General features: G+C 55.5%; 9 protein-coding genes across 9 annotated transcripts; 4 read left to right on the top strand and 5 right to left on the bottom strand.

Moving 5' to 3' along the window:
* Positions 1 to 29: 29 nt before the first annotated feature.
* CMQ_3002 (uncharacterized protein) lies at positions 30 to 2,711 on the top strand (the record flags this gene model as incomplete). Its single annotated transcript, XM_014317080.1, has 1 exon — positions 30 to 2,711. One exon carries the CDS (start codon positions 30 to 32, stop codon positions 2,709 to 2,711), a length of 2,682 nt encoding a protein of 893 aa, XP_014172555.1.
* A 1,036-nt stretch (positions 2,712 to 3,747) lies between these two features.
* On the top strand, positions 3,748 to 5,545 carry CMQ_2833 (apopolysialoglycoprotein-like protein; the record flags this gene model as incomplete). Its single annotated transcript, XM_014316911.1, has 3 exons — positions 3,748 to 3,759; positions 3,824 to 4,708; positions 5,000 to 5,545. 3 exons carry the CDS (start codon positions 3,748 to 3,750, stop codon positions 5,543 to 5,545), a joined length of 1,443 nt encoding a protein of 480 aa, XP_014172386.1.
* Positions 5,546 to 6,530: 985 nt separating this feature from the next.
* CMQ_2980 (iron-sulfur cluster biosynthesis protein) lies at positions 6,531 to 7,045 on the bottom strand (the record flags this gene model as incomplete). The annotated part of the gene is made up of 4 exons (XM_014317058.1): positions 6,531 to 6,584; positions 6,641 to 6,697; positions 6,762 to 6,926; positions 6,995 to 7,045. 4 exons carry the CDS (start codon positions 7,043 to 7,045, stop codon positions 6,531 to 6,533), a joined length of 327 nt encoding a protein of 108 aa, XP_014172533.1.
* Positions 7,046 to 7,967: 922 nt separating this feature from the next.
* CMQ_3034 (dhhc zinc finger membrane protein) lies at positions 7,968 to 10,166 on the bottom strand (the record flags this gene model as incomplete). The annotated part of the gene is made up of 2 exons (XM_014317112.1): positions 7,968 to 8,777; positions 8,847 to 10,166. 2 exons carry the CDS (start codon positions 10,164 to 10,166, stop codon positions 7,968 to 7,970), a joined length of 2,130 nt encoding a protein of 709 aa, XP_014172587.1.
* A 1,286-nt stretch (positions 10,167 to 11,452) lies between these two features.
* CMQ_2762 (uncharacterized protein) lies at positions 11,453 to 11,975 on the top strand (the record flags this gene model as incomplete). Its single annotated transcript, XM_014316840.1, has 3 exons — positions 11,453 to 11,551; positions 11,635 to 11,865; positions 11,931 to 11,975. The coding sequence occupies 3 exons, from the start codon at positions 11,453 to 11,455 to the stop codon at positions 11,973 to 11,975; spliced, it is 375 nt and encodes a 124-aa protein (XP_014172315.1).
* Positions 11,976 to 13,011: 1,036 nt separating this feature from the next.
* CMQ_2937 (ferric reductase-like protein) lies at positions 13,012 to 14,862 on the bottom strand (the record flags this gene model as incomplete). Its single annotated transcript, XM_014317015.1, has 1 exon — positions 13,012 to 14,862. The coding sequence occupies one exon, from the start codon at positions 14,860 to 14,862 to the stop codon at positions 13,012 to 13,014; it is 1,851 nt and encodes a 616-aa protein (XP_014172490.1).
* Positions 14,863 to 18,688: 3,826 nt separating this feature from the next.
* CMQ_2603 (duf1690 domain containing protein) lies at positions 18,689 to 19,247 on the top strand (the record flags this gene model as incomplete). Its single annotated transcript, XM_014316681.1, has 2 exons — positions 18,689 to 18,793; positions 18,855 to 19,247. The coding sequence occupies 2 exons, from the start codon at positions 18,689 to 18,691 to the stop codon at positions 19,245 to 19,247; spliced, it is 498 nt and encodes a 165-aa protein (XP_014172156.1).
* A 161-nt stretch (positions 19,248 to 19,408) lies between these two features.
* On the bottom strand, positions 19,409 to 20,551 carry CMQ_3055 (cog1590 daomin protein; the record flags this gene model as incomplete). Its single annotated transcript, XM_014317133.1, has 2 exons — positions 19,409 to 19,966; positions 20,030 to 20,551. The coding sequence occupies 2 exons, from the start codon at positions 20,549 to 20,551 to the stop codon at positions 19,409 to 19,411; spliced, it is 1,080 nt and encodes a 359-aa protein (XP_014172608.1).
* A 921-nt stretch (positions 20,552 to 21,472) lies between these two features.
* On the bottom strand, positions 21,473 to 24,680 carry CMQ_3025 (importin beta-1 subunit; the record flags this gene model as incomplete). Its single annotated transcript, XM_014317103.1, has 8 exons — positions 21,473 to 21,659; positions 21,719 to 21,827; positions 21,890 to 22,133; positions 22,188 to 23,363; positions 23,433 to 23,870; positions 23,936 to 24,250; positions 24,347 to 24,405; positions 24,629 to 24,680. The coding sequence occupies 8 exons, from the start codon at positions 24,678 to 24,680 to the stop codon at positions 21,473 to 21,475; spliced, it is 2,580 nt and encodes an 859-aa protein (XP_014172578.1).
* Between the last annotated feature and the right edge of the window lie 704 nt (positions 24,681 to 25,384).

Raw genomic sequence — 25,384 nt, 5'->3', positions numbered from 1 at the left:
CTCAAGGGTGACAAAACATACACGACATCATGACCGAGCCAGAACTACACGGTCTTAGCAAAGGCAGGGAAAACTTACAAGAGACGAACGTCGATGCCGGAGAGAACAGAGACCAACATGAAACCTTGGGCACAGAACAGAGTTCGCCGAAGCTTGCAGCACAGCGATCTCAGTCACGTCCACGACCAGGCACACGACCGAGGCGATTTCAGCTCGGTCACTCCCGAAACGCCAGTCTGTATGGGAGCAGCGTTGGCTCTGCGCCAAGTGTCGAAGACGACGGTGATGGCATCGTCACTTCGATGCAGCTCCCGAGTAAGACGTATACAGAAGCGCTCTTTTCGCCGCCGCCACCGACGCCTGCTACAGACGTAAAGAAGATAGAGCGGGCACCGACTGCAGGCTCTGAGGGGATTCCGACATTAGTAGTCTCCATCCATGAAGACGCTACAGATGGTCGGCGATCCAAAGCGGAAGCGAGAGAGGAGGTAGAAGAAAGAAGAAGGGAGAGCGAAGAACCAAGACACACAGAGGCGAGGGAGCCAAAGATGCGCCATGATCTAGACGACGACAGCTTGGAAGATAACAATGAACAGCTAGCCCGCCTACAGGCTGAGATTGCAACGCTACGGGGAGAGAATGCACAGCTTCACGACCTCTTCAATGCCGTGAACGGAGAGCTAGAAGAACTGATGCTCGAAGACTCGGATCTGCAAGATGCGCTAGCCGACGACGCAGCAGCGAATGACCCCCGGAGTGCGTTTCGAGACGGGTCCGAGTTCGGCTCTCAACGTGAGGCAACGAACCAGTACCTTGACGACCAAGATCTCTTGGGCCCTCTGGCACGACTGGTGTATCTTGTGAAGCAGTTCTGTCGCATTCGCAAGTGGCAGCGGGAGCAGCAAAAGACAGAGCAGTCAGTCATGGCATCCATGGACGATCCGGAGAGCCTGGACAACCCCGGCAGCCCTGGCCTCTACCAAACGGCATCGCATCAGTCCATACAGCTGCAGGACGTGTGGCAAGACCTGCCGGAATTGATGATGCAACAAAGTCTCTCCGAATCGACCAATTTCACTGACATCACTCTGCCCGATGTGCTCGATACCAAACGACCGATTCAGGCCGAGAGCGCTGCAGTCACAGGCGACGAAGGCGAGACAGCAGACGAAGACCAGGCAGCATCAGACGGTCTGTACGATAGTAGCAGCCACAGCTCTGTCAGTGACAACAGCGGAACCGAAGGCAACATGAGCGACACAGAACTGCCAGCGATGGACCGTCTCGCACGAGTCCACGACGACGACGAGGGACAGGATGTTGTCACCAGAGGAAAGAGAGACAGTACAGTCAGTAAGAGAATGCCGGAGAGCGCAGAAGAGAGCGAGACCGTACGGGAGCTGAAGGAGGATATCAACCGCGTAAAAAACGAACGGGACGAGGCTCTTGGGGCAACCGAGCATGCCATGACCGAGCGGGATGTGGCGCTGGATGAGAGGGAACAGTTCAGCCAGGAGAACGAGAAGCTGCGCAGGGTTCTGGCCTCACTGATCGACGGACAAGACGACGACGGCTCCGCTTCGCTTTGGGGTCTCTGGCCGTTGGTGGAAGAGGACGAAGAGGCGGAGACCGGCCACAAGGACGGGGACCATATTGTGGCCGACGATCTGCAGTCGGCCAAAACGCCCAAGACGCCCTGGATGCCCAAGACTCCCGGAGCATCCAAATCACCCAAAACACCCAGAACACCATGGACGAAAGAGGGCCAGCGCCGACAACAAGCCTTGCGCGATGCTCGGGTCCTCCTGCAGACCCCTCCTCCTCTGAAGAGCCCCTTTCCCCTGTGGCACATCCACACCGGCCACGTGGACCGCAAATGGCAACGTCGCCAGAATGCAGGGTCGGTGCTGGATATCCCGCAGATTACCCTGCACCTGGCCACGGCCCAGCAGTGGGAGAACCTTGCAGCCGTGAGCGTCTGGCTGGCAGTCTCGTGTGGGGTCAAAGATGGACCCGAGAGAGTGAGGGGCCTCTGGGAGGGTCTGCGGGGAGGCTGGCTACGGAAGCAGACGAGCCATATAAAAGACCACGGCCATTCCGATAGCAGCACCGACGTCCAGCAGCTCGACACGCCCACTGTACTGCCACCACTGTCGACGAGGCCGTCGCCGTTGCCTCCCCCGACAACCAGCAGCCGGAACATCCGCGACCTGTCTCTGACTTTGTCTCCCAGTCCGACTTTTCCGCTCTCGCCTCGGCCGTCTTCTCGGCCGTCTGTTGCCGAATCCTCTGCCCGGCTGTTGACTTTGCTGTCAAACCGGCGCGCCCATATGCAGACTACCTTCCCCGCCGATGCCATGGCCGAGCTCCTGATCAGCCTCCTTGTCCTCAGCTCCGTCTCCGTGGCCATCTTCGTGGCCTTTTGTACTGCTGCCGAGCGTCGTCTCTGGCTGGACCACAACGCCGACTGTCCGCGCACCTATCTGCACCACCATCTCCAGCAGTATCGCCCAGACACCAGCACCAGCACTCGTCTGTCATTCGCCGGCTACGATTCGCTACAGGAGTTCTCTTCAGCCCCCGCCTTTCAGTGGTGCGTCTGCATGCCGGTGCCAGTCGACCCGCGCTTCGTCACGGTGCCGCTGGCCGAGCACGCAGCCTACTGGCGCGACTGGGCCGGCGATGTCGTGCGATGGATGCTGGCCCCGTAGGATAGACATGCGCAGAAATGTATTCTCATATAGACAGAATCGAAGTATCATGTAGAGGCTGTGCTGCTGCGTCGATCATCGAGTTTCTGTGCCGCTTCGCTTAGAAGACTCGTATCCTGAAAACTACGAGTAGCCCATCCGATCGATATGCATCCGATCCGCCTTAATTAAGATAATCATCTGTAGGTCTCCATACAAGCCTGTATCTTACAAACACAACGCCGAACATTCCAGCTTCAAAATGCCTCCTTCCATAAAATCCAATAGCCCCACCACAGAATCCAGACCACATTGCACACCGGGAGCCGAACGGTCGACTGGTTAATAGGGTGCGAATGTAAGATGTATGGTGCGCTCATCCTTTCGGTGAATGATGATGCTTACATACTCGCATATATGCAGTGCTCGTCGCACTGCCAGGGTTCGTCGAATAATAGTACAATTACAGACAAAAAGTCGGCTGATCGGATCACAGTTCTCTAGCCAGGAAACATTGCAGTTTCTTTTATGATTCCAATTCATCGCTTATACCAAGACTTGCTTACAGAAGGAAGATTTGTTTTGTTGTTTTCCTATCAGCTTCAGCCAAAGTGTCGTCACGTGAAGCATAGCTTATTAATACGGGGCGAATGCGTGGCGCGAGGCAACCCACTCCTCACCCCTGTTCGATTTTCCGTCGCGCTTTGGCTTTCTCACTATTCGCCTCAGCCTCTCATCACCAACGCATAATAGGCACGGAATCCACCAAACGTGTCCACGTTTTCTGGAGAACTGTTTTTATCGGCCTTTTTATTTCCGCGAGCTGTGCTACTTCGCTCACGCTCGCTCATCTCGCTGTCGCCGGCACACACCAGCGACTCGTGACCATTCGTTCACTTTTTCCTCACTCCCTTTTTTATTGCGCCTGGCGCATAAGCAAGACGAGATCCGTCTTCTGCACGCGCGTCCCGACGAGCAGGCCGGTCCCGACGTAACCCTCCCCCCCTCGTGCAGCCACACCGTCTGGCCGTTTTGCTCTTGCCACCGAGCATCCGTCATGGCGCCGTCTGTATGTGGATTCCTTTGCTCTGCTGTCTCGCCATCCGATGTGGACTAACGCCTCTGGTTTGCAGTACAGGATCAGCACGCAGACGAGACGAGGCGCCCGCAACACGTATCCAGAGCACGACGACTTTGAGGGCCTGCCGGTGCGCCAATGGCGCCACGAGTGGATCAACGTCGACCCTCCCCAACCGGCCCACGCAAACGACTCGAAGACGAACAATCGGTGGTCCTACGAGCTGCCACACGGCATGCCTAAGGACTGGCAGCTGCTGCCGCCGCATACCCAGGACTTGCTGCGCGCTGCGCGCTCCGGCATCCTGTACAAGCGCCGCGCCCCGGCTGAGGAGGACGAGGCCGATGCCGACGTGACCGCAGCGGCTGCCACGGCTGCAGCATCGGGCGGGGGCCCGATGGCGGACGCGTCGAGCTCCGTGGCGGACTTGACGACGGCCGATTCTGCGGCTAGTGGCGCTGATGCGGCAGCGGCTAAGAAGAAGGGCATCCTGCTGCTGGCCGGACAGGCAACTCCGGCAGCCAGTGCCGTCACTACGGCCGCTGTCACGGCCCCGGCCAAGGACGAGACTCTATTGTTGCGGGTGTGGAAGCAGGTGTCGCGCGACGTGGAGTCACCACTGGCGTCGCATCTGGCCAAGCGCCGCAAGAACACGGTGGTATTGCCGCCAAAGCAGACGGTCGAGATCGCCAGCAGCGCCAGCGCCAGCGTCACGAGCATGCCGATGCCCATGGTCACCGTGGCCAAGGTGCGCAAGCTCGACGCCGCCGGCAATGCATACGAGCAGACGGTGACGCTGGCTGACGGCCAACAGACCGTTGACGGCGGTGAGATCCTGTCTACCACGCTCGTGCCCGCCTCCAACCGCGACCTGCCGCCACAGCAGCAGCAGACGACACCCAGCCGCAAGCGCAACCCACCGCCTCGTCGCAAGGGCAAAGTCGGACGCGGCCGAAAGAAAGGTGTTCTTCCCATCGGTCTGCAGCGCAGCAGACAACAGCACGCAGCAGCGGCGGCAGCGGCAGCAGCGGCAGCAACAGTGACACCAGCAGAAGCAGGAGTAGGACCGTCCACGGTGGCGACAGAAGGCGCAGAGGCAGCAGCAGCAGTAGCAGAGGCAGTTCCAGAAGAAAACGGCTCTGCACAGGAGACAGTGCTGCCTGCACCTGCAACGGTAGTCAAGGAGGAGCCCAGCGGCGATGACAACGGAATCAGCGAGTCACAGGACCAGCCAATGACCGACTTCCTCGAGGAACAGTCCGAGCCGGCATCGTCGGTTGTGCAGAGCGGCGCTCGGTCAGAGCCGGAGCCAGGACAGCAGGCCGACGATCAGCCGGACGTGGCCATGTCGGATCAGCCGGCAGAGGAAGTGGCTGTTCCAGAGCCAGAGGTGGCGGCAGAACCGGAGGCACCAGCAGCAGCGCCAGAAGCAGAGCTCAAGGTGGAGTCTGTGTCGGCAAAGCCCACGCCAGAAGCAGAGGTCACACAAATTGCAGAAACTACAGAAGCTGTAGAGACTGCAGAGGCTGCACCCGTCACAGCACCAGAGTCCACAACAGAGTCCGTGACAAAGCTGCCGGCAGCAGACCCTGCGCCAGAGGTCCAGCTGGATGCGGAGCCAACAACGATCGAACCTCTGTCCGAGACGCCGCCCCCAAAAGAAGAGTCGCTGTCAGATAAGGTGGACAGTCCTGCCGCGGCAAATGTGGCTGAGCCTGTGGCTGAGCCCGTGGCTGAAGATACCAAGGGCGAGACGCAGCCAGCCAGCGAGGACTGAGATATGTGGGGATAGTCTGGGTCTCTTCCTGGAAAGCCTGGATGGTTTCGGTTCGCTGGGCTTTCCGCCCTTTGCTGGAGTTTACCGAGTTGTGAATTTCCATGCTATGTATATCATGTAGCCGTTGTCTTTTGCCCTCTTTTACTGTATATTTTGGGCCAGTACTCCGTACTTTCTCCAAAGCGGGTTTTCACTACCCCAATTCGAAATAGGTGTCATGCAAGCTGGTGTATTTTCAAAGTCTGGTCGGGTCAACTGGCGGAGCAAGGCCGGACTGCTGCTCCTCTCTTGTCGTCGTTGCAGGGGCTGTTGTGTCGTCGGGACTCTCCCAGTTGCAAACCTAAATCGTATCTAACATAGAAAGTGCACTCATAACAGTACGTTTGTTCCAGAAAGGCAGGAGCCACAGGGTTCACGTGCACGTGCCAGCCCAAGTCTGCTACTGCGCAAGGCAGTTGCTGCTGATTTCTCCGCCTTCTCAGAGGACGGAGCAAGCGGCTGATTCCCCATTTTTCATGTAGGCGTATCTTACAAATTCCAAGTGCAGTTATCGGACAGCCGGTACGCAAACGCTCTCCCGTCATACCACAACCTGTTTCCACCCCCGTAAGAACGCCGCCAATATGCCATGTCATCCAATTGCCGTCTATAGAGAGAAGAGAGAGAGAGAGAGTGCAGAATTGTCGAGGTACTGTGTTCCCGCACAGGGTGGCTTGCCGAGATTGATCTCCGTATCCTCTTTGACATACCCGCAAGCCAGCAGGCGCCTCTGCAAGCCGTGACATCCCGGCGGCTGAAAGTTGATAGCACAACCGAGAGACGTGTCGATCAAGTTGGAGTGGAGAGGTGTGCGTAGCTTGACCGGGAAGGAGGCGTCTGATCAGGACGCGGCTGATCAAGGCGTGTCATAGAGGCTGACTCGTGTCATACGGCCTCCTGTATAATCACGTAGCCGCATCGAGCCTCCTTAAGCCAGGGTCGCCATTCAGTCTGATCCCCGCGCTGGCAGCAATGGCGCGTTGTGGCTCTTTGCCTGGCCCTGGGATGTGTGTTAGGAAAGAGGACATGGGAGCATAACAGGTGCTGCATACGTACACTTGTCTCCACGACCAGTCGTTCTGACCGGTAAAAGTTGCCGATCGTGCTTTGCCGCTGCAGAGAAGAGAATTGGTCAGCTGGACAGGTTCACGGCATCGACCCGGGCCGTCTCTCTCACCTGCATGACCCGCAGGTCCTTGAGACCCTGCTGCACAAGCTCCTGGACCCGCCGCGGATCCGACTCGGCGCGGTGCTCGCGGAAGGCATCTTGGGTGCGGCGCCTGGCGTACTCGCGGAAGTTGTACTCGGGGAAGCGATCGGCCTGGCGGAGCAGCTGGCGATACTGCAACGCAACGAGCAGACACATTAGCACAGGACCGCGAGGACAGCCTGGACGAAGAGGCAGCTTACCAGAGAGAGGATCTGCAATGCCTCGGGCCGGCCGGCACGTGCAACAGACATGGTGACGAGGAGAGGGGGGGAGCGATTGCGGGCAGAGGAGCACAAAGAGGGCCAGAGGGTCGCGCCGTATCTGGCCGTTCGGGTGGGTGGGGGGGGGGGGTGCAGACTGGCCACAGGTGGAGCTGCGGCACAGGGGAAAAGAGCACAGAAAAAAAGAAAAAAAAAAAAGAGATATGGGAGCAACAGGGGGGGTCTCGTCTGGGGAACCAGCTGTTGGTTGGGCCAAATTGTCGTCCCAGGCGAGCGAGAAATCGTACGAGCAGCAGGCGATAGGGTCCGGGGTCCGGTGCGTGGGGTGGAAAAAAACAGGATGCAGCCTCTGTTTTATAGCAAGGTGTGTTTGGGGCAAGACTCCCTCCACTGTGATGACACCGATCTGAAATCAGCTCTCTGGCTATGGGAATTTTTCTCGCTTTCGGCCTTTGCTCAAGCAAGTCCGGCGTCCAGCCCCGCTCTGATAGCAACGGAGCACCGTGATTCGCTGCAGTGCTCGGCTCAGAGATGGCCTCGGACTTAAGACGCACGGCAACTTCACCTGGAATTGCGCAAAACAGTCTTACAGTCTTTATTACTTGTCATCGTCTCGGTGACGCCTTAGTTGTACACACAAACTCCGTAGACATATACATTACAAACAGACAAAGAAAATATGGTGGTGAGGCACTACTCGTGCTCGGTGGCAGCCAGTCCTGCCTTTGCCCTTCCGGCGCCCGTCAAAGGAGACATATCAGAAATAGAAACGATAGGCAGACATGGAAAGAAAGAGAAGGAGAAACACATGCCGCTATGGGCAAACAGCAAAGGGTATGTAGAGAAGAAGGGAATCGGAAATGGTACAGGTACAGAGGGAAAGAAAAGTCGGGATATATGGAGAAATATCAGTCAAGACAAAAGAAGAATAGAGAGAGAGAGAGAAAAGGACTCAGAGCCCGTCTCCCAATGAAGCTGTCCCCTGGAAGCTGGGGGCAACAGGATCAGTCACGGGTACATGCTTCAGCTCAACCGCGTCGCCCCGGCTGCCGGTGCTGTCGGTGGCCTGATGCTGCTGGCGCGCCGTCTGCCTCGTCGGCTCGGCCGCCAGCCGCTGGTCGCCGGTCATGTGTGGCTGCTTGAAGCGGTAGTATGTCGGCGTCCTCGCGCGGCACAGCACCGCAACCCAGTTCCAGAACGCGCTTGTCTGCGAATAGGACCGGTAGCGGTCCTTCTTGGGGAACTTTTGCGAGTTGAGAAACTCGCGCGTCGTCTCGCCGCGCGTCATCAGGAACATGTGGTAGCCCATCAGCACCATCGGATACGTGCAGCCCAGCACGCCGTAGATGGCCATGGCAAACGGCACGCGGAAGTGGCTGATGGCTGCTCCAAACGAAATGTGTTCGCGTGCCCGGTACACCAGGATCTGCACCAGCGACGCCGCCGTCAGGTATAGTGCCAGCACTGCGCACGACGTCACAAACGTGAAGAAATACCGGTAGTTGCGCCGGCCTACGCAGTTGTTCAGCCACACGCAGTGGTGGTCTGCCGTCTCCACGCAGTTGTCACACACCCGGCAGTGATGTGCCCGCGGTGGCCGCCACAGGTTGCACGTCCGGCAGTACTTGACCGGGACTTCCATGGCTGCTGTCGCCGACTCTGCCGACTTGATAAGCACCCAGTCCGTCGTCGGTGCTCCCAGCCGCAGCGGGTCGTCGCTGTCGTTCGGTGTCGGGAATTGGTGCAGGTTACGCGGCAGGATCTGCATCTTGTTAGCCATGGGCCCTTGCAAACAACACACAAGACGTCTTCACGGCACTCGGGCACTTACCCCGGGATCCGTCACGGACGCGTGCACAAACGATGACAGGCAGATGTAGCAGACGTAGGCAAACGTGATGGGGATCGCTGGCGACACGTGGTGCCACAGCCAAGACGCCGAGAAGACAAAGAAGAGGATCGAGGGCACGACGACCAGCGTGCCGGTCGCTACGTTGAACGGCCGTGACTTTGTGTTTTCGAAGCGTCCGCCCAAGCAGAACACCGTGTTGCCCTCAAAGTACTGGTAGTTCTTGCCGTCGTACGTGATTTCCGCCTCATCCTGCGGCTTCCTGCGTCCGGCTGCCGCCAGCTTCCAGTCCCGGTCACGGCCGTGTGCCTGCGAAGTCGCTGCTGACATGGTCTGTGGTGGCGTCGAGGCCACGGACTCGAGCTTCTCCCCGCCTTGGATGTCACGGTTTGCCCCCGCAGACTCGGCTCCCAGCAGAAAGCTCGACCGGAACGAGCGAGGCGTCCGCGGCGTCCGCACAGGTGTCAGCGGATTGCCTACAGTGCTGGGCTTGTATGTCTTATCCACCCTGACCGTCAGCCCGCCTCTCCGACCGGCACCGCCCTCGCCCTCGACAGGAAATCCGCTGCTGGCTCCAGCCTGGATTCGCTGGAGTGGCCGCACGCTGTCGCTCAGAGAGGCCGCGGCGTAATAGCCCGTCGTAGGGCTGGTGTTGGCCGTGATACGGTCGACCGTTTCCTGCTCCGTAAACTCGGAGCCCCGGGAGACGGGTCGCGCAAAACTTGACTGCTGCACATGCGACATGATGTTGCCACCAGTCTCCGTGCCAGCCTCATCGCCAGCTCCTTCCTGTTGCATCTGCAGCAGCTGTGATTGACGCGGTCGGTTGATGGCTCCACGCTGAGCCTGCAGCTTTTGGGAGCTCATGGGGTGGAAGAAAGCGTGTGACGTGAGAGAAGGAACGTGACTCCGCGTCGCTGAGCTTGCAGGACGTCCGCCGTATGCAGAAGACCCGGAAACAACACTGCTTCCACTGGCGCTGTACCGCTTACCGGAAAGGCCGGGACGGAGAGGTTGGGAGTGCCGTTTCTGATGTAGCAGCTGCGAGTTCCTGGCCGAAGACAGGCCCGTTCGCGCCGTCGGTGGTCTTGAGGAACGGTCTCCGGCCACACTCCCGCCGACCGTTGCCGTGTCTTCCGGCACACCGCCGACCTCTTCGGGCATGTCTGTCATGCGTGACGAAATAATGCTGGGCGCGCCCCCCGGCGCATCGGATCGGGACGAGGAAAAGTGCGGGAACGTGTGCTCCTCATTACTGGCGGTCGGTAAGGCGCCACTGGCGCCCTGCTCCTGGGATGACATGAGCCGGACTGGAGACGGCAAGGTGGAGTGTATATAGGGGCACACGGGCACTGCTCAAAGGCCTTGTACGTGCTAGGTATTGCGTATTTCTGGGGAAAGAAAGCCGGCGAGGGCGTTGTCACCCAAAATGTCGTCGATGGTCGTTGCCTGTCGTGTGCTGGAGATTTCAAGATAAAGGATAGGCTACCGTGCCTGCGTGTTGGTTCTGATACAAAAAAAGGAGACGAAAAACAGAGGGCAAGCAGCCGGACAAGGAGAGTGGTGAAAAATAATTAAAAATTAATAGAGAAGGAGTCTGTAAAGACCAAGGCAGCGTTGCTGAGATGCGGCTGTTCTGCGCGTGCAGTTGTACGGGTTTCTGTGTGTTTTGTGCACTACGTCTCGTCGGCCGTCACGACGTGAACAGGGGTTTGGTGAGAAAAAAAACCGATTGCCACCGTGGGTGTTTGGCCGCCTATTAGCTGGTTGGGCAGTGCCTTTTGGCAGGCTGCAGACGGTCACTGAGAGAATGAAATGAGGGTCCGAGGGCTGGTCTGTGTGGCATCCCTGCAAGAAAGGGGGGACGTGATGGGATGGCTAAGCCGTCTCTCGTCTTAGCGGCTCTGTAATACGCTGTCCAAGCAAGGGGAAGCCGCGCTTTTCGATGTCACTGGAGAGAGTGTGGTATTTCCGACTCATGGCTGGGTTGCATCGCCAACCACCGCTCCAACTGCGGGAGGAAAGTCGAAAAGAGGCCGGTGCGCCGCCCTGCGTGCGGTTTCTGTTCAGCCAAGATGTTTCACGCGTCCCGAAAGATGGCGGGAGGCCGTTATTACGCCTCTGAGATAGCGGGCAAAATGTGGTGTCTCTGGTGGAGCAGTGAATCTCGTCTTAAAATGGTAGATCATGGCTCTATGGAGCGCCCCCCTTTTGGATCCAGTCTCCACTTGTATTTGAGCCTGTGGCAGAAATTACAAGCGCCCCTCTCTGTGCCTCAGGCAGCAGCTCCTGCACAGTGCCACGACTGCGGGTGGCCATGACTGCTCGTGGGATTGGCCAATGGCAACGGCCGATTCGTAACAGAACAGCCCACCCATACACCCGGACCACAGAGAGGCAAGCTTTTTTGCTCGTCTTTTGTGAGCTTTCCGAATCAGACCATTTCCATATCCATATTAATCGTCGATTCCGCCAGCCGCCGCAACTCACCACTCGCCTCCGTCGTCCGTCCCGGTCAACCGCGTCGTCTTGCGTTCTTTCCCACAAACAACCGAGTACTTCTCTCGCCATCACCCGAATCCGTCACCATGTCGTTCATCGCCCGCCGCGCTTTTTCGACGTCCGTCCGTCGGCTGTCCTCGGACGAGGCCCTGAAGAAGGATGCCAGGCGCAACCCCGAGCTGCTGGTGGGTTCCTGGCCCCTTCCTATCGCCGCGTGGGCGACAATTCGCGCCGGTTGAGCTGGAAATGGATATTGACCTGTGGGCAGATTCTCGGCGGCGTCATGGTTGCCGTGCTCGGCGGTGCCGGCTTCTACTTTGGCCGCTCACCCACTCAGGCCACGGCCGAGACCCCCGTGCTCAAGGCCGGCATGCCGTGGGAAACCGGCTCCACCGGCAGCAAGTACCGCTACCACCCCGGCGGTGACGCCGGCGCAGACCCCAAGGACGCCCCGAGCGCCGTCAACGTCGTGATCGTTCCGGATGTCAACCTGCCCAAGGTGAGATTGGTTGGCGTCTCCCCGCGTGCGTACAGAGCAATGCTTACTGACTGCCCAACTCGCAGAGCCTGCACGACAAGTACAACAAGTGGGGCAAGGACGGCTATTAAGTCTGACAGCCAGCCAGTGGTTGTGAACAACGCAACCGGAGTCGGAAGCTGTCCGCTAAAGGATGCAGGCCAGGGCCATAGTCCAGGCTTGCAAGACTTGGTGCAGTTGTATATAATGCAGACACGTGATGGGGAAATGCGTGGCGTCTGTAGGGAGCAATAGATGATTGTGCACGCATGCCGGTTTGCTGCCATGCAGCGCTCGAGAATAGTCAGGCCTTCTGATCTCTGTTTGCCTAGCAGTTCCTCCTCTTTCTTCGCCTGCTCGGTCATTGCATGGCCCATACCCACTTTCATCATATTCATATACAACAAACGGTCAACACCAGACAAAGACCCCTTGAACAAATTCCTCCCACTCGCTCGAAACAGTCCCTATAGGTCACAACAACTCAGTAACTTTCACTCAAGCGAGAGAGCATGTTGCTGGGACAAAGAGAATCTGCAGCAACGCTACCGCAAGGCGGCGCTTTCAAGCCCGACTGCAGCCAGCTTGGCCGAGTGGTTAATGGCGGTAGTCTTGAGAACTGCTATCTTGAAAGAGATGCGCAGGTTCGAATCCTGTAGCTGGCACACAATCATATTTTTTGACTATCGTCCTACTCTTTTGACCTTTTCAGTTGAGTGCTTAGAGCTTTAGTCTGTGCTGCTGCCCACGCCCATCTACATCACGTTGAAACGATTGAATCCTTGAGCAGGCCAGGCTTTTGTGATCTTGTATGCTCAGGCGAAAACATTTGGTTGTTTATGGCCTGTGCCGTCGTGTCCGGAAGATTGCTCTTTGGCCAAACGATGCAAAATCACGATATTTCATGATGTATTTCTTGACCTGCTGTAACTTCTTCTTTCAAATAGCCGCTAAATATGTACAGAAGCAAAAAGTAGCATGTGATGAATTATCTACAAGAAACGAGGAAACAAGAAAGAAAATGGTCAAAAGAAAAGCAAATGATTGAAACTCCCCCATGATATGAACGAAGATATTATCAGGATAGGCAACAGAAGCAGCGTAAATCATGAAACCAAAACAAAACGCCTACCACGTAAAGCTCTCTTCCACGAAATCCACCACTGTGCCTTCATCCAACACATCCCGCACTGCCGCTCGGACATCATCTGCCATTGCTCCGGATCCGCACACAGTAACGCACATGGCGCCCTTTTGCTCGGCCACCTCCTTCTTTAGAAGCGTGGAAATGTTTGGCCGGCTCGGAAATACCTGAACGGATCGTGATGCAGGGTACATCTTCAACGCATGCTTGGGGCGGGTGACAAATAGCCGGATGTGAAGAACTTCAGCCCGGTGCGGCAATCGCAGAATCTCGTCCATCCAGGGCCGGATCCATTCGAAAGCCTCCTGGTCCCGTACAACCCATATGAAACTAATGCGTCGCGTAGCAACAGTTCCCGCAGCGTATCCCTCAATCAGGTGTCGCAAATAGCTGATCTGGTGTGTGATTCCAGAGGCGCCTGCAACCAGCACGACATGGCCGTAGCTGTCGAGCGAGTGATGGCCGGCATAGGGACCTTCGAACAAGGCCTTCAATGTGATGGCTTGTTGCCCCTGTTCTCGTGCGCGGTCGTATAGCTTGCGCGTGAAACCGTGTTGGGCCGAGATGATAAAAGAGACTGACGTGCGCAGAAGGTGGGTCTTTTTGTTGTGTCCATCGACAGAAGCTTCCATAAAAATTTGTTGCTCACTTTGTGCCTCCTTCACGGATACTGGCAAGATATCGTCGTTGTCAAAGCGAGGGTTGTGTTTAACCCAGGCGATGCTAAATGGATGGCACTGCCACGGGGCGATATTCAGGAAGCGCAAGTAAGCATGAGTGCCCGGCCGCACATTGACATATCTTGGCAGGTGGACGGTGACGCGGCAGGTTTCGCCAGGAAGCGCTTCGACCACTGCGTCAGCCCAACCATGACGCGACCATGAGGAATAGGCACTGAGGGCCACACGAGCCAGACGCTCAACGACCCAAAGGATAATAATCGCGACGACGTAGGGCAGTTCAGGAAGTCCACCTGCAATGCTGGCTGTTGCGCAGTGGATCCAAGTGCAGGCAAGAATGATGATCGCCAGCAGGATGTGTGTAGCCAGGAAAGTCTCATAAAATGCGTGACGAAGGGGAGACACGGACACAACGACGAGCACAGTTAATGCCACCACGCCAACGGTCCCCGAGGCGATGAAGCTGTCGTGAATTATCTTAAAGCTCACACTCGGCCAGCCACCATCGTTGACCTGAACCACCATCCATGCGATCGTGTGGATTATAGTTTCGATGGCCACAGTGCGGCCAACCCAACGGTGCACAATATTGAAGGTGTCGAAGCTTATGCGCAGCATGCTGATCAGCGGGTTGTTGCGACTTGCCAGAAGCACTAGGGGCACCATGTTGACTGCAGCCAGCGTGCCGGAACGGCCTCGCACCTCGGCCCAAAGAGACCAACGGTTCTCTCGGCCATAGTCGAGAACGAGCATGTAGGCCAAGTTGCTACCTAGGTAGCCGACGAGGAGAATGGCTTGCAGGCGAGTGGGCAAGGTGCCGATGCTGAGAGCCGATGAAATCTGTATCTCTCGGTTGTGTCGCTTCCGCGAGATAGGTGCATAAGTTAGGTGCTTCTTGATCCACGGCATGTAGCCCCATTGGGCGCTGCGCCAGTATGCTTGGGCAGAGGCTGGGAGTGCCATGGCGGAAACGTGACGTATGTGGGCCAAAGCGATCTCGAAGAAACGGAGGCATAGTATGCTGAGAGCCACGATACCCAAGCTCCACCACAGAACATCTCTGAAAAGAAAATTCTGGACTTGGTCGACACCGCCGAGGCCTGTATCGAAGTTAGAAATATCGTCAGCAGACGACGCTGTCGTAGAAGCGGCCATCTCTGCAGATACTGTCGAGTTGACAGGAGATTTTGAAATCAAAGGGGGGTTGTTTCGTGAATTTGCTTGTTGATGATGTGGTGAATTCGGCTTGGGCTAAGTGGCTCGAAAAATAAACATAAGGAAATAATAAAGCAGAGACGATCGGCGCAGGTAACGTATATGTGCTCAAAGTGTCGAGAAGAGAAACAGAAGTTGAACGTGGATCGTTGAGCTACCGAACAAGCAATATCATCGTGTCTGCTGAACAATAGAGGTGACTGTAAAGGACTTTGTTCTGGTAAAATGAACGTTGTCTAGACGTGTTTTTTTCTCGGTGAACAAAGCGATTATTTTGTGTTTCGAATGGCGAATTAATGAGCGTGGCTTGTTCCCCTTTCCCTTATTGAAGCGTGAACCGGTAGTTCGATGAGTCGTTACTCAGTCACCAATTGTTCCTGTCTTTTCGACCTGGCTCGGCCAAATTTCTGCGATTGATACTTCCGATCGCTCACGGTCTGTTCCTTTCCACTTGAAGCAGTGACTACCAGCTAAGCAATGGCCACTTGTCTCGCCAAAGCCAGGGAGGAAGAAAAGGCCAGACGTGAAAAGTAGTGTCGAGATGACGAAGGAAAGAGGCGGCGACGAGAACAGCAGAAAAGGGGGACAGGAGAGCAGCGTTTGCGGCAAACCTTCCTTGATTTTGTGCCACGCCGTGATCGCCAAACGGCAGGACCCAGATTTAAAAACGTAAGAGTGCGATCAGCACGCTTTGAAAGGCAAGTTTTCTGCCTCAGTCGAAGCAAGACCGATAGACTGTTAGATTGAAAGAAACGAATTGCACCGGAAGCCGCCGAGAAGTGGGAGGTGATTCCGCAGCGAAAAAGACTAGGGCGAAGTATATGAAGTATTCGGGGCCGATTTCTTCGCCGTAGTAGGCTCTAATAAAAGTAAAATGGAGTACAGAAAGAGCGATAATGTCAACCCAACACTCTGGGGTGAAGCCGTTTCGTGTAGGCGGCAACTTTGTGAACACGGTCTCTTGCCTGCAGCCTGTGCAACAAAAGACGGGATGAAGATACAAAGGGAGGCGGAAGGTACGACGACAACAAGCCAATCCAAGCCAAGCCAAGAACACGAGCGAGAAAATCATGAAGGAAAAAAGGAAAAAAAGGGAGAGAGCAAGACAGCATACGGAGTATAAAAGGTGGCTGAGCGAAAGTCCATCCGCTCGTTCACCTATGCCATATCGGAAGACCAAGCCTCTGCCTGCATATCCACAGGTTCCATGAACATTTCCGCCTACTCCATGCATGTGTTCGTACTCGTACTCTGTACCCATGGCCGGCATCTACATACTATGTACGACGTACGGAGTACGATGCCGGTTCGCCCCTTTTGGCGCTGCATTCCTGGCCAGTGGTGACGACAACTGAGAGAAAAGCAGGCCGTTGTTTCCAGAACGGTGGCCCCTTCAAAATTCGCGTGTTCTGATTGGCTATCTGTTTCGCTTGAATGCCTAGCGCCCCGTAGGTCGCAGATCTAGTGTCAGGGGCTGGGTTGCCTCGTCTAGCAGAGCTTGCCCGCCGCCACGGCGCGCTACTGTATACGGAGTAGTAAAAACCATAGGCTGTGCATCCAGCGACACCGAGACAAGGGAGGTAGATTGGCCTCCATGTGTACGAGATGAGCTTGCCAGGACCTGTCTCCCACTGATTGTCGGAGAGGCGGTCGAGCGGGGTGTCTACATGGGAGGTGAAACATTTTGGCTGGTAAAAACATCTTATGTAGAGACATATGCAATGGGAATAGACATACGGATTCAGGACGACATCGTAAGATTTCATCACAAGAGAGCCTAATCCTTGCCCGTTTCTTATTGCAAGGGCTTGGGTTATGCTACGGAGTACACATGCAAGATCACCCTCTTTTCTCTTTTCCCCAACTGAGATTTCCCGGATGGAGGCAACTGGGCTCGTTTGGCTCCCCAGAAACCAGCCGATGATGGAACTGTCTTTCCTCTTACAGCTGCTGCGACACAAATCTCGGCTTGCGGCGTTAAAGGCGGTGAGGATTCGCGTGGTAGTGTGGTATCTGACCTTCCACGCTCTATGCATCATATCTTCCTTTGATTAGCTGTACTCCGTATGTGAAGCAGCAATTAAAGCCCGACAAATCGGCTTAGACCATGGCCTATGGCTTGTCAAAAGTCTGTATTCAACGCCTTGCTTTCGAGCGTATGTCATCGGCACACCAGGAAGCATTCGTTTTCCGCGGATGTCTCGCAGAGACCTACGCGACCAGCTTTTCGCCAGGTATTCATGTCATTTGGCAAACAAGCTTGTACTATGCAGTTCTATTTTGTCCTGCAAAGGGCTTGATCGAACACTCAAAGTCGTCTCCTTTTGTGTCATCGGTACCTTTCCCTTCGCGTAAGTCTTATCAAGATAAGCAACATTTCTGGTTCATCCTTCAGACACGCGTCACCTACGACGTAAGACGATCTCGACAATCTGATTAAGGGCCACACCACGCTCCGCAGATGCCGCGGAAGCCTTTGATGGTGCGAAGTATGGAGTATAAAATTACGCGAACAAAAGCAGCTTCCGTCGATATTGCACAAGGCATTACTATGCATGGCAAATGATTTTAGCGAGTGTCGTTATGGGAAGACTGAAGGGCTGACACCTTCCAGAAGACAAGTGCAGTATTTGCACTGGCTGCTGATGCTGCATGCTGCACTGTGACGACTCATAGTAGCCAATCATTGGTCTTGAAGATGTATCCCGCCAAAGGAAAGCCCTCTCCTCTGTTGTGCACGGTCGAGGGAGGTCTTGCGCAAGTGGAGGGTTACAGTCTGTGCCAGGAACGCTTGCTAATAGTGGGTTTTGGAAGCGTAAGATAGGTGCCCAAAACGAGAGCAATCAATAGGCCTACGTCGACCGTGTAAGTTGAGTGGTCTAAACCTACGACGGACCTAATGTCACCAACGTTGTGTTGCATCACAAGAAAATAAAGAGTGTCGACCTTCCCAAATATGGAACTTTGAGCTGCGGCAGTGGGCATGTCCAAATGGTGATACGAGGTGAGCTGTAGGGTCAACAACCCGCAACAAGAAGTACGCATGAGTACGGAGTAAAGACACGAGTCTGCATGGCGACACCCTTGTCTGAAAGACTGTTGCTGTCACACAAGTACTGAGTACCCTCTGTAGTAAATGCAGGGGACCGTCCGTGCCTTGCTCTTTGCCGTTTCACAAGACAGCGATAGATCTCGACTTGTCTGCAGCCTGAGGTGAAGCCAGAGAGAGAGCCGAGAATGTTGTCAGCAATTAGTCCTTACGTCCTTGAATGTCTTCGTGTGGTGCTCCCTTCACGCGAAGTGTTCACTGGGAGCAAGTCTCGTCGATGCCTGAGGCATTAAGCCCAAAGCTGTACTCAATGCGCACTAGCCTAATCTGGCCACGAATTTTGGAAAAAAAGCATCGGCTGCATCGCGGGAAATTCCCGCCGTGCTTTTCTGCGTGCCACGCGACAATCGGCAGCGACTTATCTGCTTCCTCGCCCCTTGCCATTGTCCACGAGTGTACCGGTACGTCTTCCCAGTCGACAGAGCTCCTACACACGGGCCACGGCTCTCTGCAAAGCTCTAGACGTGCTAACCCTAGGCGCTTTCTGCCCCTTCCCCAGAAATCAGCCCAGTTTGGCCGCTCTACCGAATTCGTCATTGACCGTGCAGCCGACATCTCGGAACGGCGGAAACACGACTAACCTCTCCGCCGAACTTCTCTCTCGCCCACAGCCCTCCCCTTTATTCCTGCACCGCTTCACACTCCCACTCGCTCCCAATGGGCTCCAGCGCATCCAAGCCGGCCTCCCCACACGTGTGGAAGGGCACCGGCCCCCCGACCGTGTCCCAGGACCTGCTCGAGACCCTGCAGTCCAGCACAGAGGTGAGCAGGAAGTTGCCCAACTCGACCCGGCCGGAATTGGACGCTGATGGCTGACCTGCAGACCGACACGACCCGCGCCCAAACGGTCGAGCTTCACGTGCAGGCCCGCGTTGCAGAGGAGCTGCGCCGCCTGCAGGCCGAGCAGCTTACCAAGCTCAAGGGTGCTGGGGCTGCCCTTGAGGAAGAGACCGTGGCGAAACCCATCGACCCCTCGGCTCCCTCGTCCGCTGCCGTTGCCAAAGACATTGCCGGCCTGCGGGCCCGCCTTGAGGCTCGCCAGCGCGAGGTCAGCCAGCCGCTGCCGGAACCCGTCGAAAAGGCCCGCGGTGAGGTCGTGCGGTGTCTGCGCGAGAACGACCGGCGGCCTCTGGACTGCTGGCGGGAGGTTGCCGCCTTCAAGGACGAGGTGCGCAAGCTGGAGGCGAGCTGGGTGGAGCGGGTGGTGAGGACTTAAAAGTGAACCCAGGAAGAAAGATTGACCGTCTCTCGTTCATGTCCCGCTTCTTCATCTCGCTTTTGCGCTGTAGCTACGGACATTGAGTGTATATATATAAAAATCCGAAGCATAGATTCTTTTTTTTTCTCGTCTCGGTTTCCTGCTTGCATGCTGTCCACCTATTCGATGAGATGGAGTGCTTCGTTCGCATCTGCCCCCTCTCGTTGGGTATCGGTCGCCTTTTCCACGATTTGCCGCTGCAGGGCCGCCTGTCTCTGCAGCCCCTCGGCGCGCAGACGTGCCTTTCGTGTCGCAGCATCTTCCCAGCTCGGCTTGTTGCCCCCACTGCCCCTGGAGGATGCCTGTGGATTCTGCTCTTTCTCGATGGCAGCTGCTACGGCAACCCGGAATCGCTCCGTTCGCTCTCGGTTGGTGACGAACCGCTGGTCTGTCACACGTGCCAGACGTGCCAGATAGCCTCGAGAGACTATGCATTGTCCCCTAGCTGATGCCGGACCACTTCCTTCGATGCCTACTCCAACCACCGATGCCAAGCCAAGGCCCATAGAGCGCACCGCAACGACGGGCATAGTCGCCTCGTGATCCAGAGTAACCGTCCCTAGGTCCCCGCTATTCGGGGCCACACTGACAGCCCCGCTCTCGCGGAAGCCGGCCGCCAATGCACAGCGGAGCAGCAGCTGGGCGTGTGCGAGTGATGCTGTCAGCACGTGGAGTATCTGTGATTTCATCCGGTGTTAAATACTGCAGTTGACAACATCGAGATACAAAAAACTGCTTACCATAGGCTCAAACTTCAAGTGAACCAGCCTTTGCTCGCCCTCGTCCTCAATGCTCAAGTCGGAGTTGATGTCTTCTCCCACCTCCAGACCGAAAACCGTTGCCCAATCTGTGTCCGCATAGCTTCCCTGCGTTCCATGATTACTTCCGTTACGACCCTCGTCCCGTAACAGTGGATTATGCGAGACAAACAGCCATGTGCCGCCGCCACCCTTGCCGCCAGTGGAGGCCGGTACCGTTGTTGGGGGAGAAGCTAAAGGCACAGGCAATGTAGCGCTGCCGTCACGGGCGTCCATCTCAACACCACCTCGTCGCCCCTCTATAAAGACAGCTACACGCCCGGCGCAACTGCTGCTAGTGACAAATCCGTCTAGTCTGTTTATTGCTTCTAGCAATGGCCGAACGCCCTCATCCACGGTACCCTTGGGTGAGGCATCTGCATATTCGCCTTCTGGCTGCGCGAGTTGAGCTAGGATAGCTGCCTTCTTGGCTGCAAACCGTGGCGGGCACGGTGGCAGCATCATTTCATGTCGAATTTATGTATATTCCTTAAGAAAGTTAAGAAGGACCCTGGGAATCTGACCTGCTGATTGTAGTCGTTTGACCGTGGGACCCAAATGTGGAAGTTTTATTTCTAGGCTATATTACGCAGTTGAGAGCGGCAAATCCAATCACGTGGCCATTGCAACTACCTCCAACTTTTCACTTCCGAACACACGTAAAACACAACATTTCAAAAACTTGCGCTCCGGCTATTATCTGCGGCTGGCTGTTACTTTAAAAGCCCTGCACTAGCTACCACAATACTCTATCTGATAGCCATATTCAGATCAGAATAGTACGTCTGCTTTCTCGAGGTCCATGTGCAACTCAAGGGTCATGAAGGAGCAGCTAAAGTTCGATTTTTGAATTTTTTGTGTATGTGTATGCCTTCCGTATATTATCCTGTTGTCTTACATGACGTTGATTCATTCCCAGCCAAACAATGGCGGGTATGTTACATGATCGTTGCTGTTTTCACATCTCTCTCTATCAAAAACCGGGGAAGCTTCGTACATCAAAAAGATGGACCGTGGATGTGTGAGGGCAAGGGGTAATGCTGGGGATCGGGTAGTGGGTAGTGGGAAGTAATTGCGAGGGCAGGAGAGGGCACTGATTACATGACTGGGGCAATAAGTGGGAAGTGATATGGAGTACAGCTCTAGAGTCATTCGTTCTTGGAGCGGGATGGGTGAGGGGGTATCTGGGAACGGGGCCGGGGCTATAAATCACTATGATCGGATCAGGTGGAAAACAAGAGAAAAGCCTCTTTGCGCAGAGACGCGGACCTGGCGGCGACTACGTAAATAACGGACGCGATCTGGAAAAACGACACAGCCAAAACGCAGACAGCGCTCTCTATTTCTAGAGAAGGCAAGGCGAAGAACAAGGCGTTTTGTTCAAGTTCATGTCTGAATGACGTTTGTCGTACCGCCGATTTGGTTCTTAACAAGCTCGCGTGCCCACTTGGCAGTATCAATCGTGCGTTGCGCATACTCGCGGTTGGTGCGAGTCTCCTTGATCAGGCGGAGCACCCAGTCTTGCCGGAAAGCCTCAGAAAGCTCGCCCTTCGAATACGCACTCGCAAGGTCACTGTAGCCACTGTTAGTTTCTCGCAAGCTGTCAATGCTATCAGACTGAAGACAACGTACCCAATGACGCCCATTGAAGACCGCATGAGCGCCTCGCTCCGGTTTCCGTCAGACGAGATAACGTTGAGCAATTGGAAGATAGATTGCACATATGGTTGCAGGATGGCAGCTTGAGATAGCGTGTTAGCAGGGCACACCGTATTTCTACCCGGAGAGGACCGTGAAGCTTACTCTTCTGGCTAGAGGTCATAGCACCAATGATGCCGCCCCAGGCATCCATGATACCTTCCCGTAATGAGACGACGTAGTCGTACATCTCATAGCTACCGTCAGTGCCAGCCGACACGGTGGCCGCTTGCTGCAATACCTGGGCAACAACTGAGAGATATGTCTCGAAATGGCCGCCGATGGCACCAGCAATATCGCCAAAGCACTGCAGAATGGCTGGCTTGAACTGGTTCGACAAAGTGGTGCTCTGAACACATTAGCACAGAACTAGGCAAACACGAATGGAATATTTGTGACGTACGCGCAAGTTGTTCAGCAAGAGGTTCATGAAGTTGTCACACCACGGCTGGCTGCGAATGCCCATGGAACGGGTGATGTCGCTAACAAGCCCGATGGCCATAGAGCACAGGCTAGGCTCTTCTTGGTTGTCGAGGGCCTTGAACAGGTACGGTGAAAATGCATCCATGTACTTGACAAAGTCATCCTCAAGAGCATTCGCCAAACTGCTAATAGCGGCGAACACAGCCTCAGGCACAGACGACTTTCCACCAGAGTTGGACAGGATCTGAAGCAGACCGGCCATGATGCGGTCACCTTGGGGAGCGATCTCCTTGTCAAGTCGACCGACAACGGCCTGCAACACAGTACACAGACTAGTCTGCATGTCTTCCAGGGTGATCTTATCCTCGACACTAACGACCTGAGTCTGCAGTGGGGCAGTCTCTTCAAGACGCTTAAGCACAACATCTGACAGAGAGCCGATGTCTTGCAGGCTGTCCTGGGCGGAGTTGGTGACAAAGGTGTTGAGAACCTCGTATGCGGCAGTGCGCACAGCAGGCTCGGCGCCAGCATCTGGTGCAGTGACGGTCAATAGATGACGGACACTGGTAGTGAAGTGGCGAGTAAGGGGGTTAGTAGAGGCACCCGGCTCGCCAGCAAAGCGCTCCGCCAAGTTCATCAGGGCCCAGCAGCAGGAGGCAGCCATCTTCGGGTTGCTCAGCAGGCCGCGAAAAAGCGCTTCGATAAGAGGGTCGAGGTGAACAGCGGGGTCGATGGCTTGCGAGCAATTTTCTGTGATTCGTCCCAAAGTGAAAGCTGTGGAATCACGCACTTGGATCGACGGATCATCGATCATCGAGATCAATATAGCCAGAGCAGACTGGACAATGGGCTCGAGCACCTTCTCATCAGGTCCCTCCATGATCGCGCCGAACGCAGAGACGGCAGCATCTCGTAGATGCCAGTCTTCGTGACGCAAATGCGACTCAACAAACTGGATGACGTGTGGGATAATGGTGGGACCCACAGCCTGTGCGTAAAGGGTCAAGCACTGATATGCCGCGCGTGAGATGTTGTACTCGTCATCAGCAGCATCCTCATCTTGCTTGGAGAGTAGCAGTAGCAGCACTGGCACCACCTCGCTCGTGGCAACGCGAGCAAAGTTGTAAAAAGGACGCAGCTGGTCCTGGTCATCAATCTGGACAACACGTTAGCAATTGCATGCAAAATTTGCCAATAAAAACCTGCAAGGAGAGGGGGAAAGTACCGGTCCAATCTGTGCATTGTCATCTTCAATGGCAATCTCCTCCTCGCAAACCGTGCTCCAGAACTCGACAGCGAGCTTCGCGACATCCTCGTCCTCGGACTTCATACCCATTATAGTGAGCCCGAAGAGAGCCTTCTCCATGTAGAAGCGCATGTTGTCGTAGTACAAGGCCATGATGCGGTTCAAGCAGCCAAATGCACCCTGTTGGATGCGGCTATCGGGAGCCTGTGTGGCTTCGCAGACAACCTGCATGATATAGTTGCGCTCGCCCTCGTGCTTGAAGTTGTTGCCGACGAACTCGAGAGAATCACTGAGAGCGGTGATGGCAGCAAACCGGACGTCGTTGTTGGTCTCCTCCTTGCGAGCACCCTGGACCACGGCAGTCAAAATTGAGTTGGAGAAGCCAATCAAGCTGGTGCGCAACTCCGGATCCTGGCTCTACGTCAAACGAAGCCTATTGTTGTGAGGGAGGCCTGCTTCTGGTGGACCTGGCCGTCGCTAACACCCTGTACGAGCGAGGGCATAAGCTCGGGCCATAAATTGCGGGGGAGCTCGATAGAAGCAATAGAGGCGACGACTTGGGCAGAGGCCTGGCCAGCCTGAGCGTTGGTCGATGATAGAGTCTGAAGGGCGAGCTGCTTGATGTTCGTCTTGGTTTCCTGGTCGGTCTGGTGCAGCCATTTCGCCTGAAGGTCAGCCTGCCGTGCCGGGTCCCGGCCAGTGAATGCATTTTTTAGGGCTAGACCAGCAGCGGCTCGGATGTGGCCCTGGGCATCTTCCTTTGCGAGTTCTTGGACGAGTGTTGCGAGGTACAGAGACTAGGGAATACGCGAGCACAGTTAGTGAAGAACTAAGAGGGAGGGGGGATGAAATGGATGGGATAGATGAATGGAGTGATTGTGGGGAAGACATACAAAGTTTGTAACAGCCGCCTGTTCGAGTTGCTGTTCAGCATGTTGACGCAACGTGTTGTCTGCTCATCGTTAGCAAGTCGATAAAAATGCGATGAGGCCATACACGGGGCCACTAGCTCTGATGACGGGACGGTATGTGAGGCGCGCATGGGCGCGTAGCCGATGCCTCTTCGCAGATCGTCCCTCGTCGCCTCCTCACTCCCACCACTGTCCGGCTTGATCGTGGGTGCAGGCGCGTGAATACGGCAAAAGTCAAAGAAAATCAAGGCAGAGAATACGTACCTGGCGACAACGAATTGGTCAGGATTGTGTTGATGTCCGAGTTTCCCTCCATGGTGTCGACTTGTTGATGCTTTCCTCCCGCTGATCTGGGGTGGGAAGAAAAAGACGGTGGGATAGTTGCTCGCGGTGGGGAAGGCAAACGCAGTCCAGGAAGGAAAGGGCCGGGCAGAGAAGCAGGACGAGAAGATAGAGCAAGAAGGAAATGAAGGGAAGCGGGGGTTGGCCCAAGAGATTGTCGATGACAGGAGGATGAGAGTAGAAAGGAGGGAGGAAGAGGAGTGAGGGAGTTGAGGTGTGAAAACGGGCGTATTATTTTTTTGTTTTCTTATTGCCCCCCTCGGACTTTTGGTTGGCGAGGTAGAAAGTGGGTATTCAAAATAATAACATAAAAATACCAGCAACAAAAGTGGGAAGGGCGAGAAAAGGGAAAGGGCGGGAGGAGAGAATGTCGAAAATCCTGCAAGAGGTTCGTTCTTGCCGAAAATTGCTTTCGGATTGCCAGCGGGATGATTGATGCAGAAGAAGGTGCTCTTCAGAGGCAGCAGCAAGGGATGACGATTATGATCATACCGCAGAAAACGGGTAGCAGCGCTGAGGAGGGGTTTTGCGGGTCGTCCCTGCCTTTGCACTCAGACCAAGAGGACGGGCTTTGGTTGGCCTGTTGCCGCCTGCGTCAGTAGCGCAGCAGAACTTTGGGGTTCTTTGTTAGGCTGAGTCACGGAGAATGCGCTTTGTTAGGCATCCTTCCTGGGAACA

This window comes from Grosmannia clavigera, assembly GCF_000143105.1.
Source record: "Grosmannia clavigera kw1407 unplaced genomic scaffold GCSC_144, whole genome shotgun sequence".
In the NCBI taxonomy this organism is placed as follows: Eukaryota; Fungi; Ascomycota; class Sordariomycetes; order Ophiostomatales; family Ophiostomataceae; genus Leptographium; species Leptographium clavigerum.
Note: the sequence above shows the minus strand (reverse complement) of the source record. Positions and strands in the feature narration are given on the sequence as shown.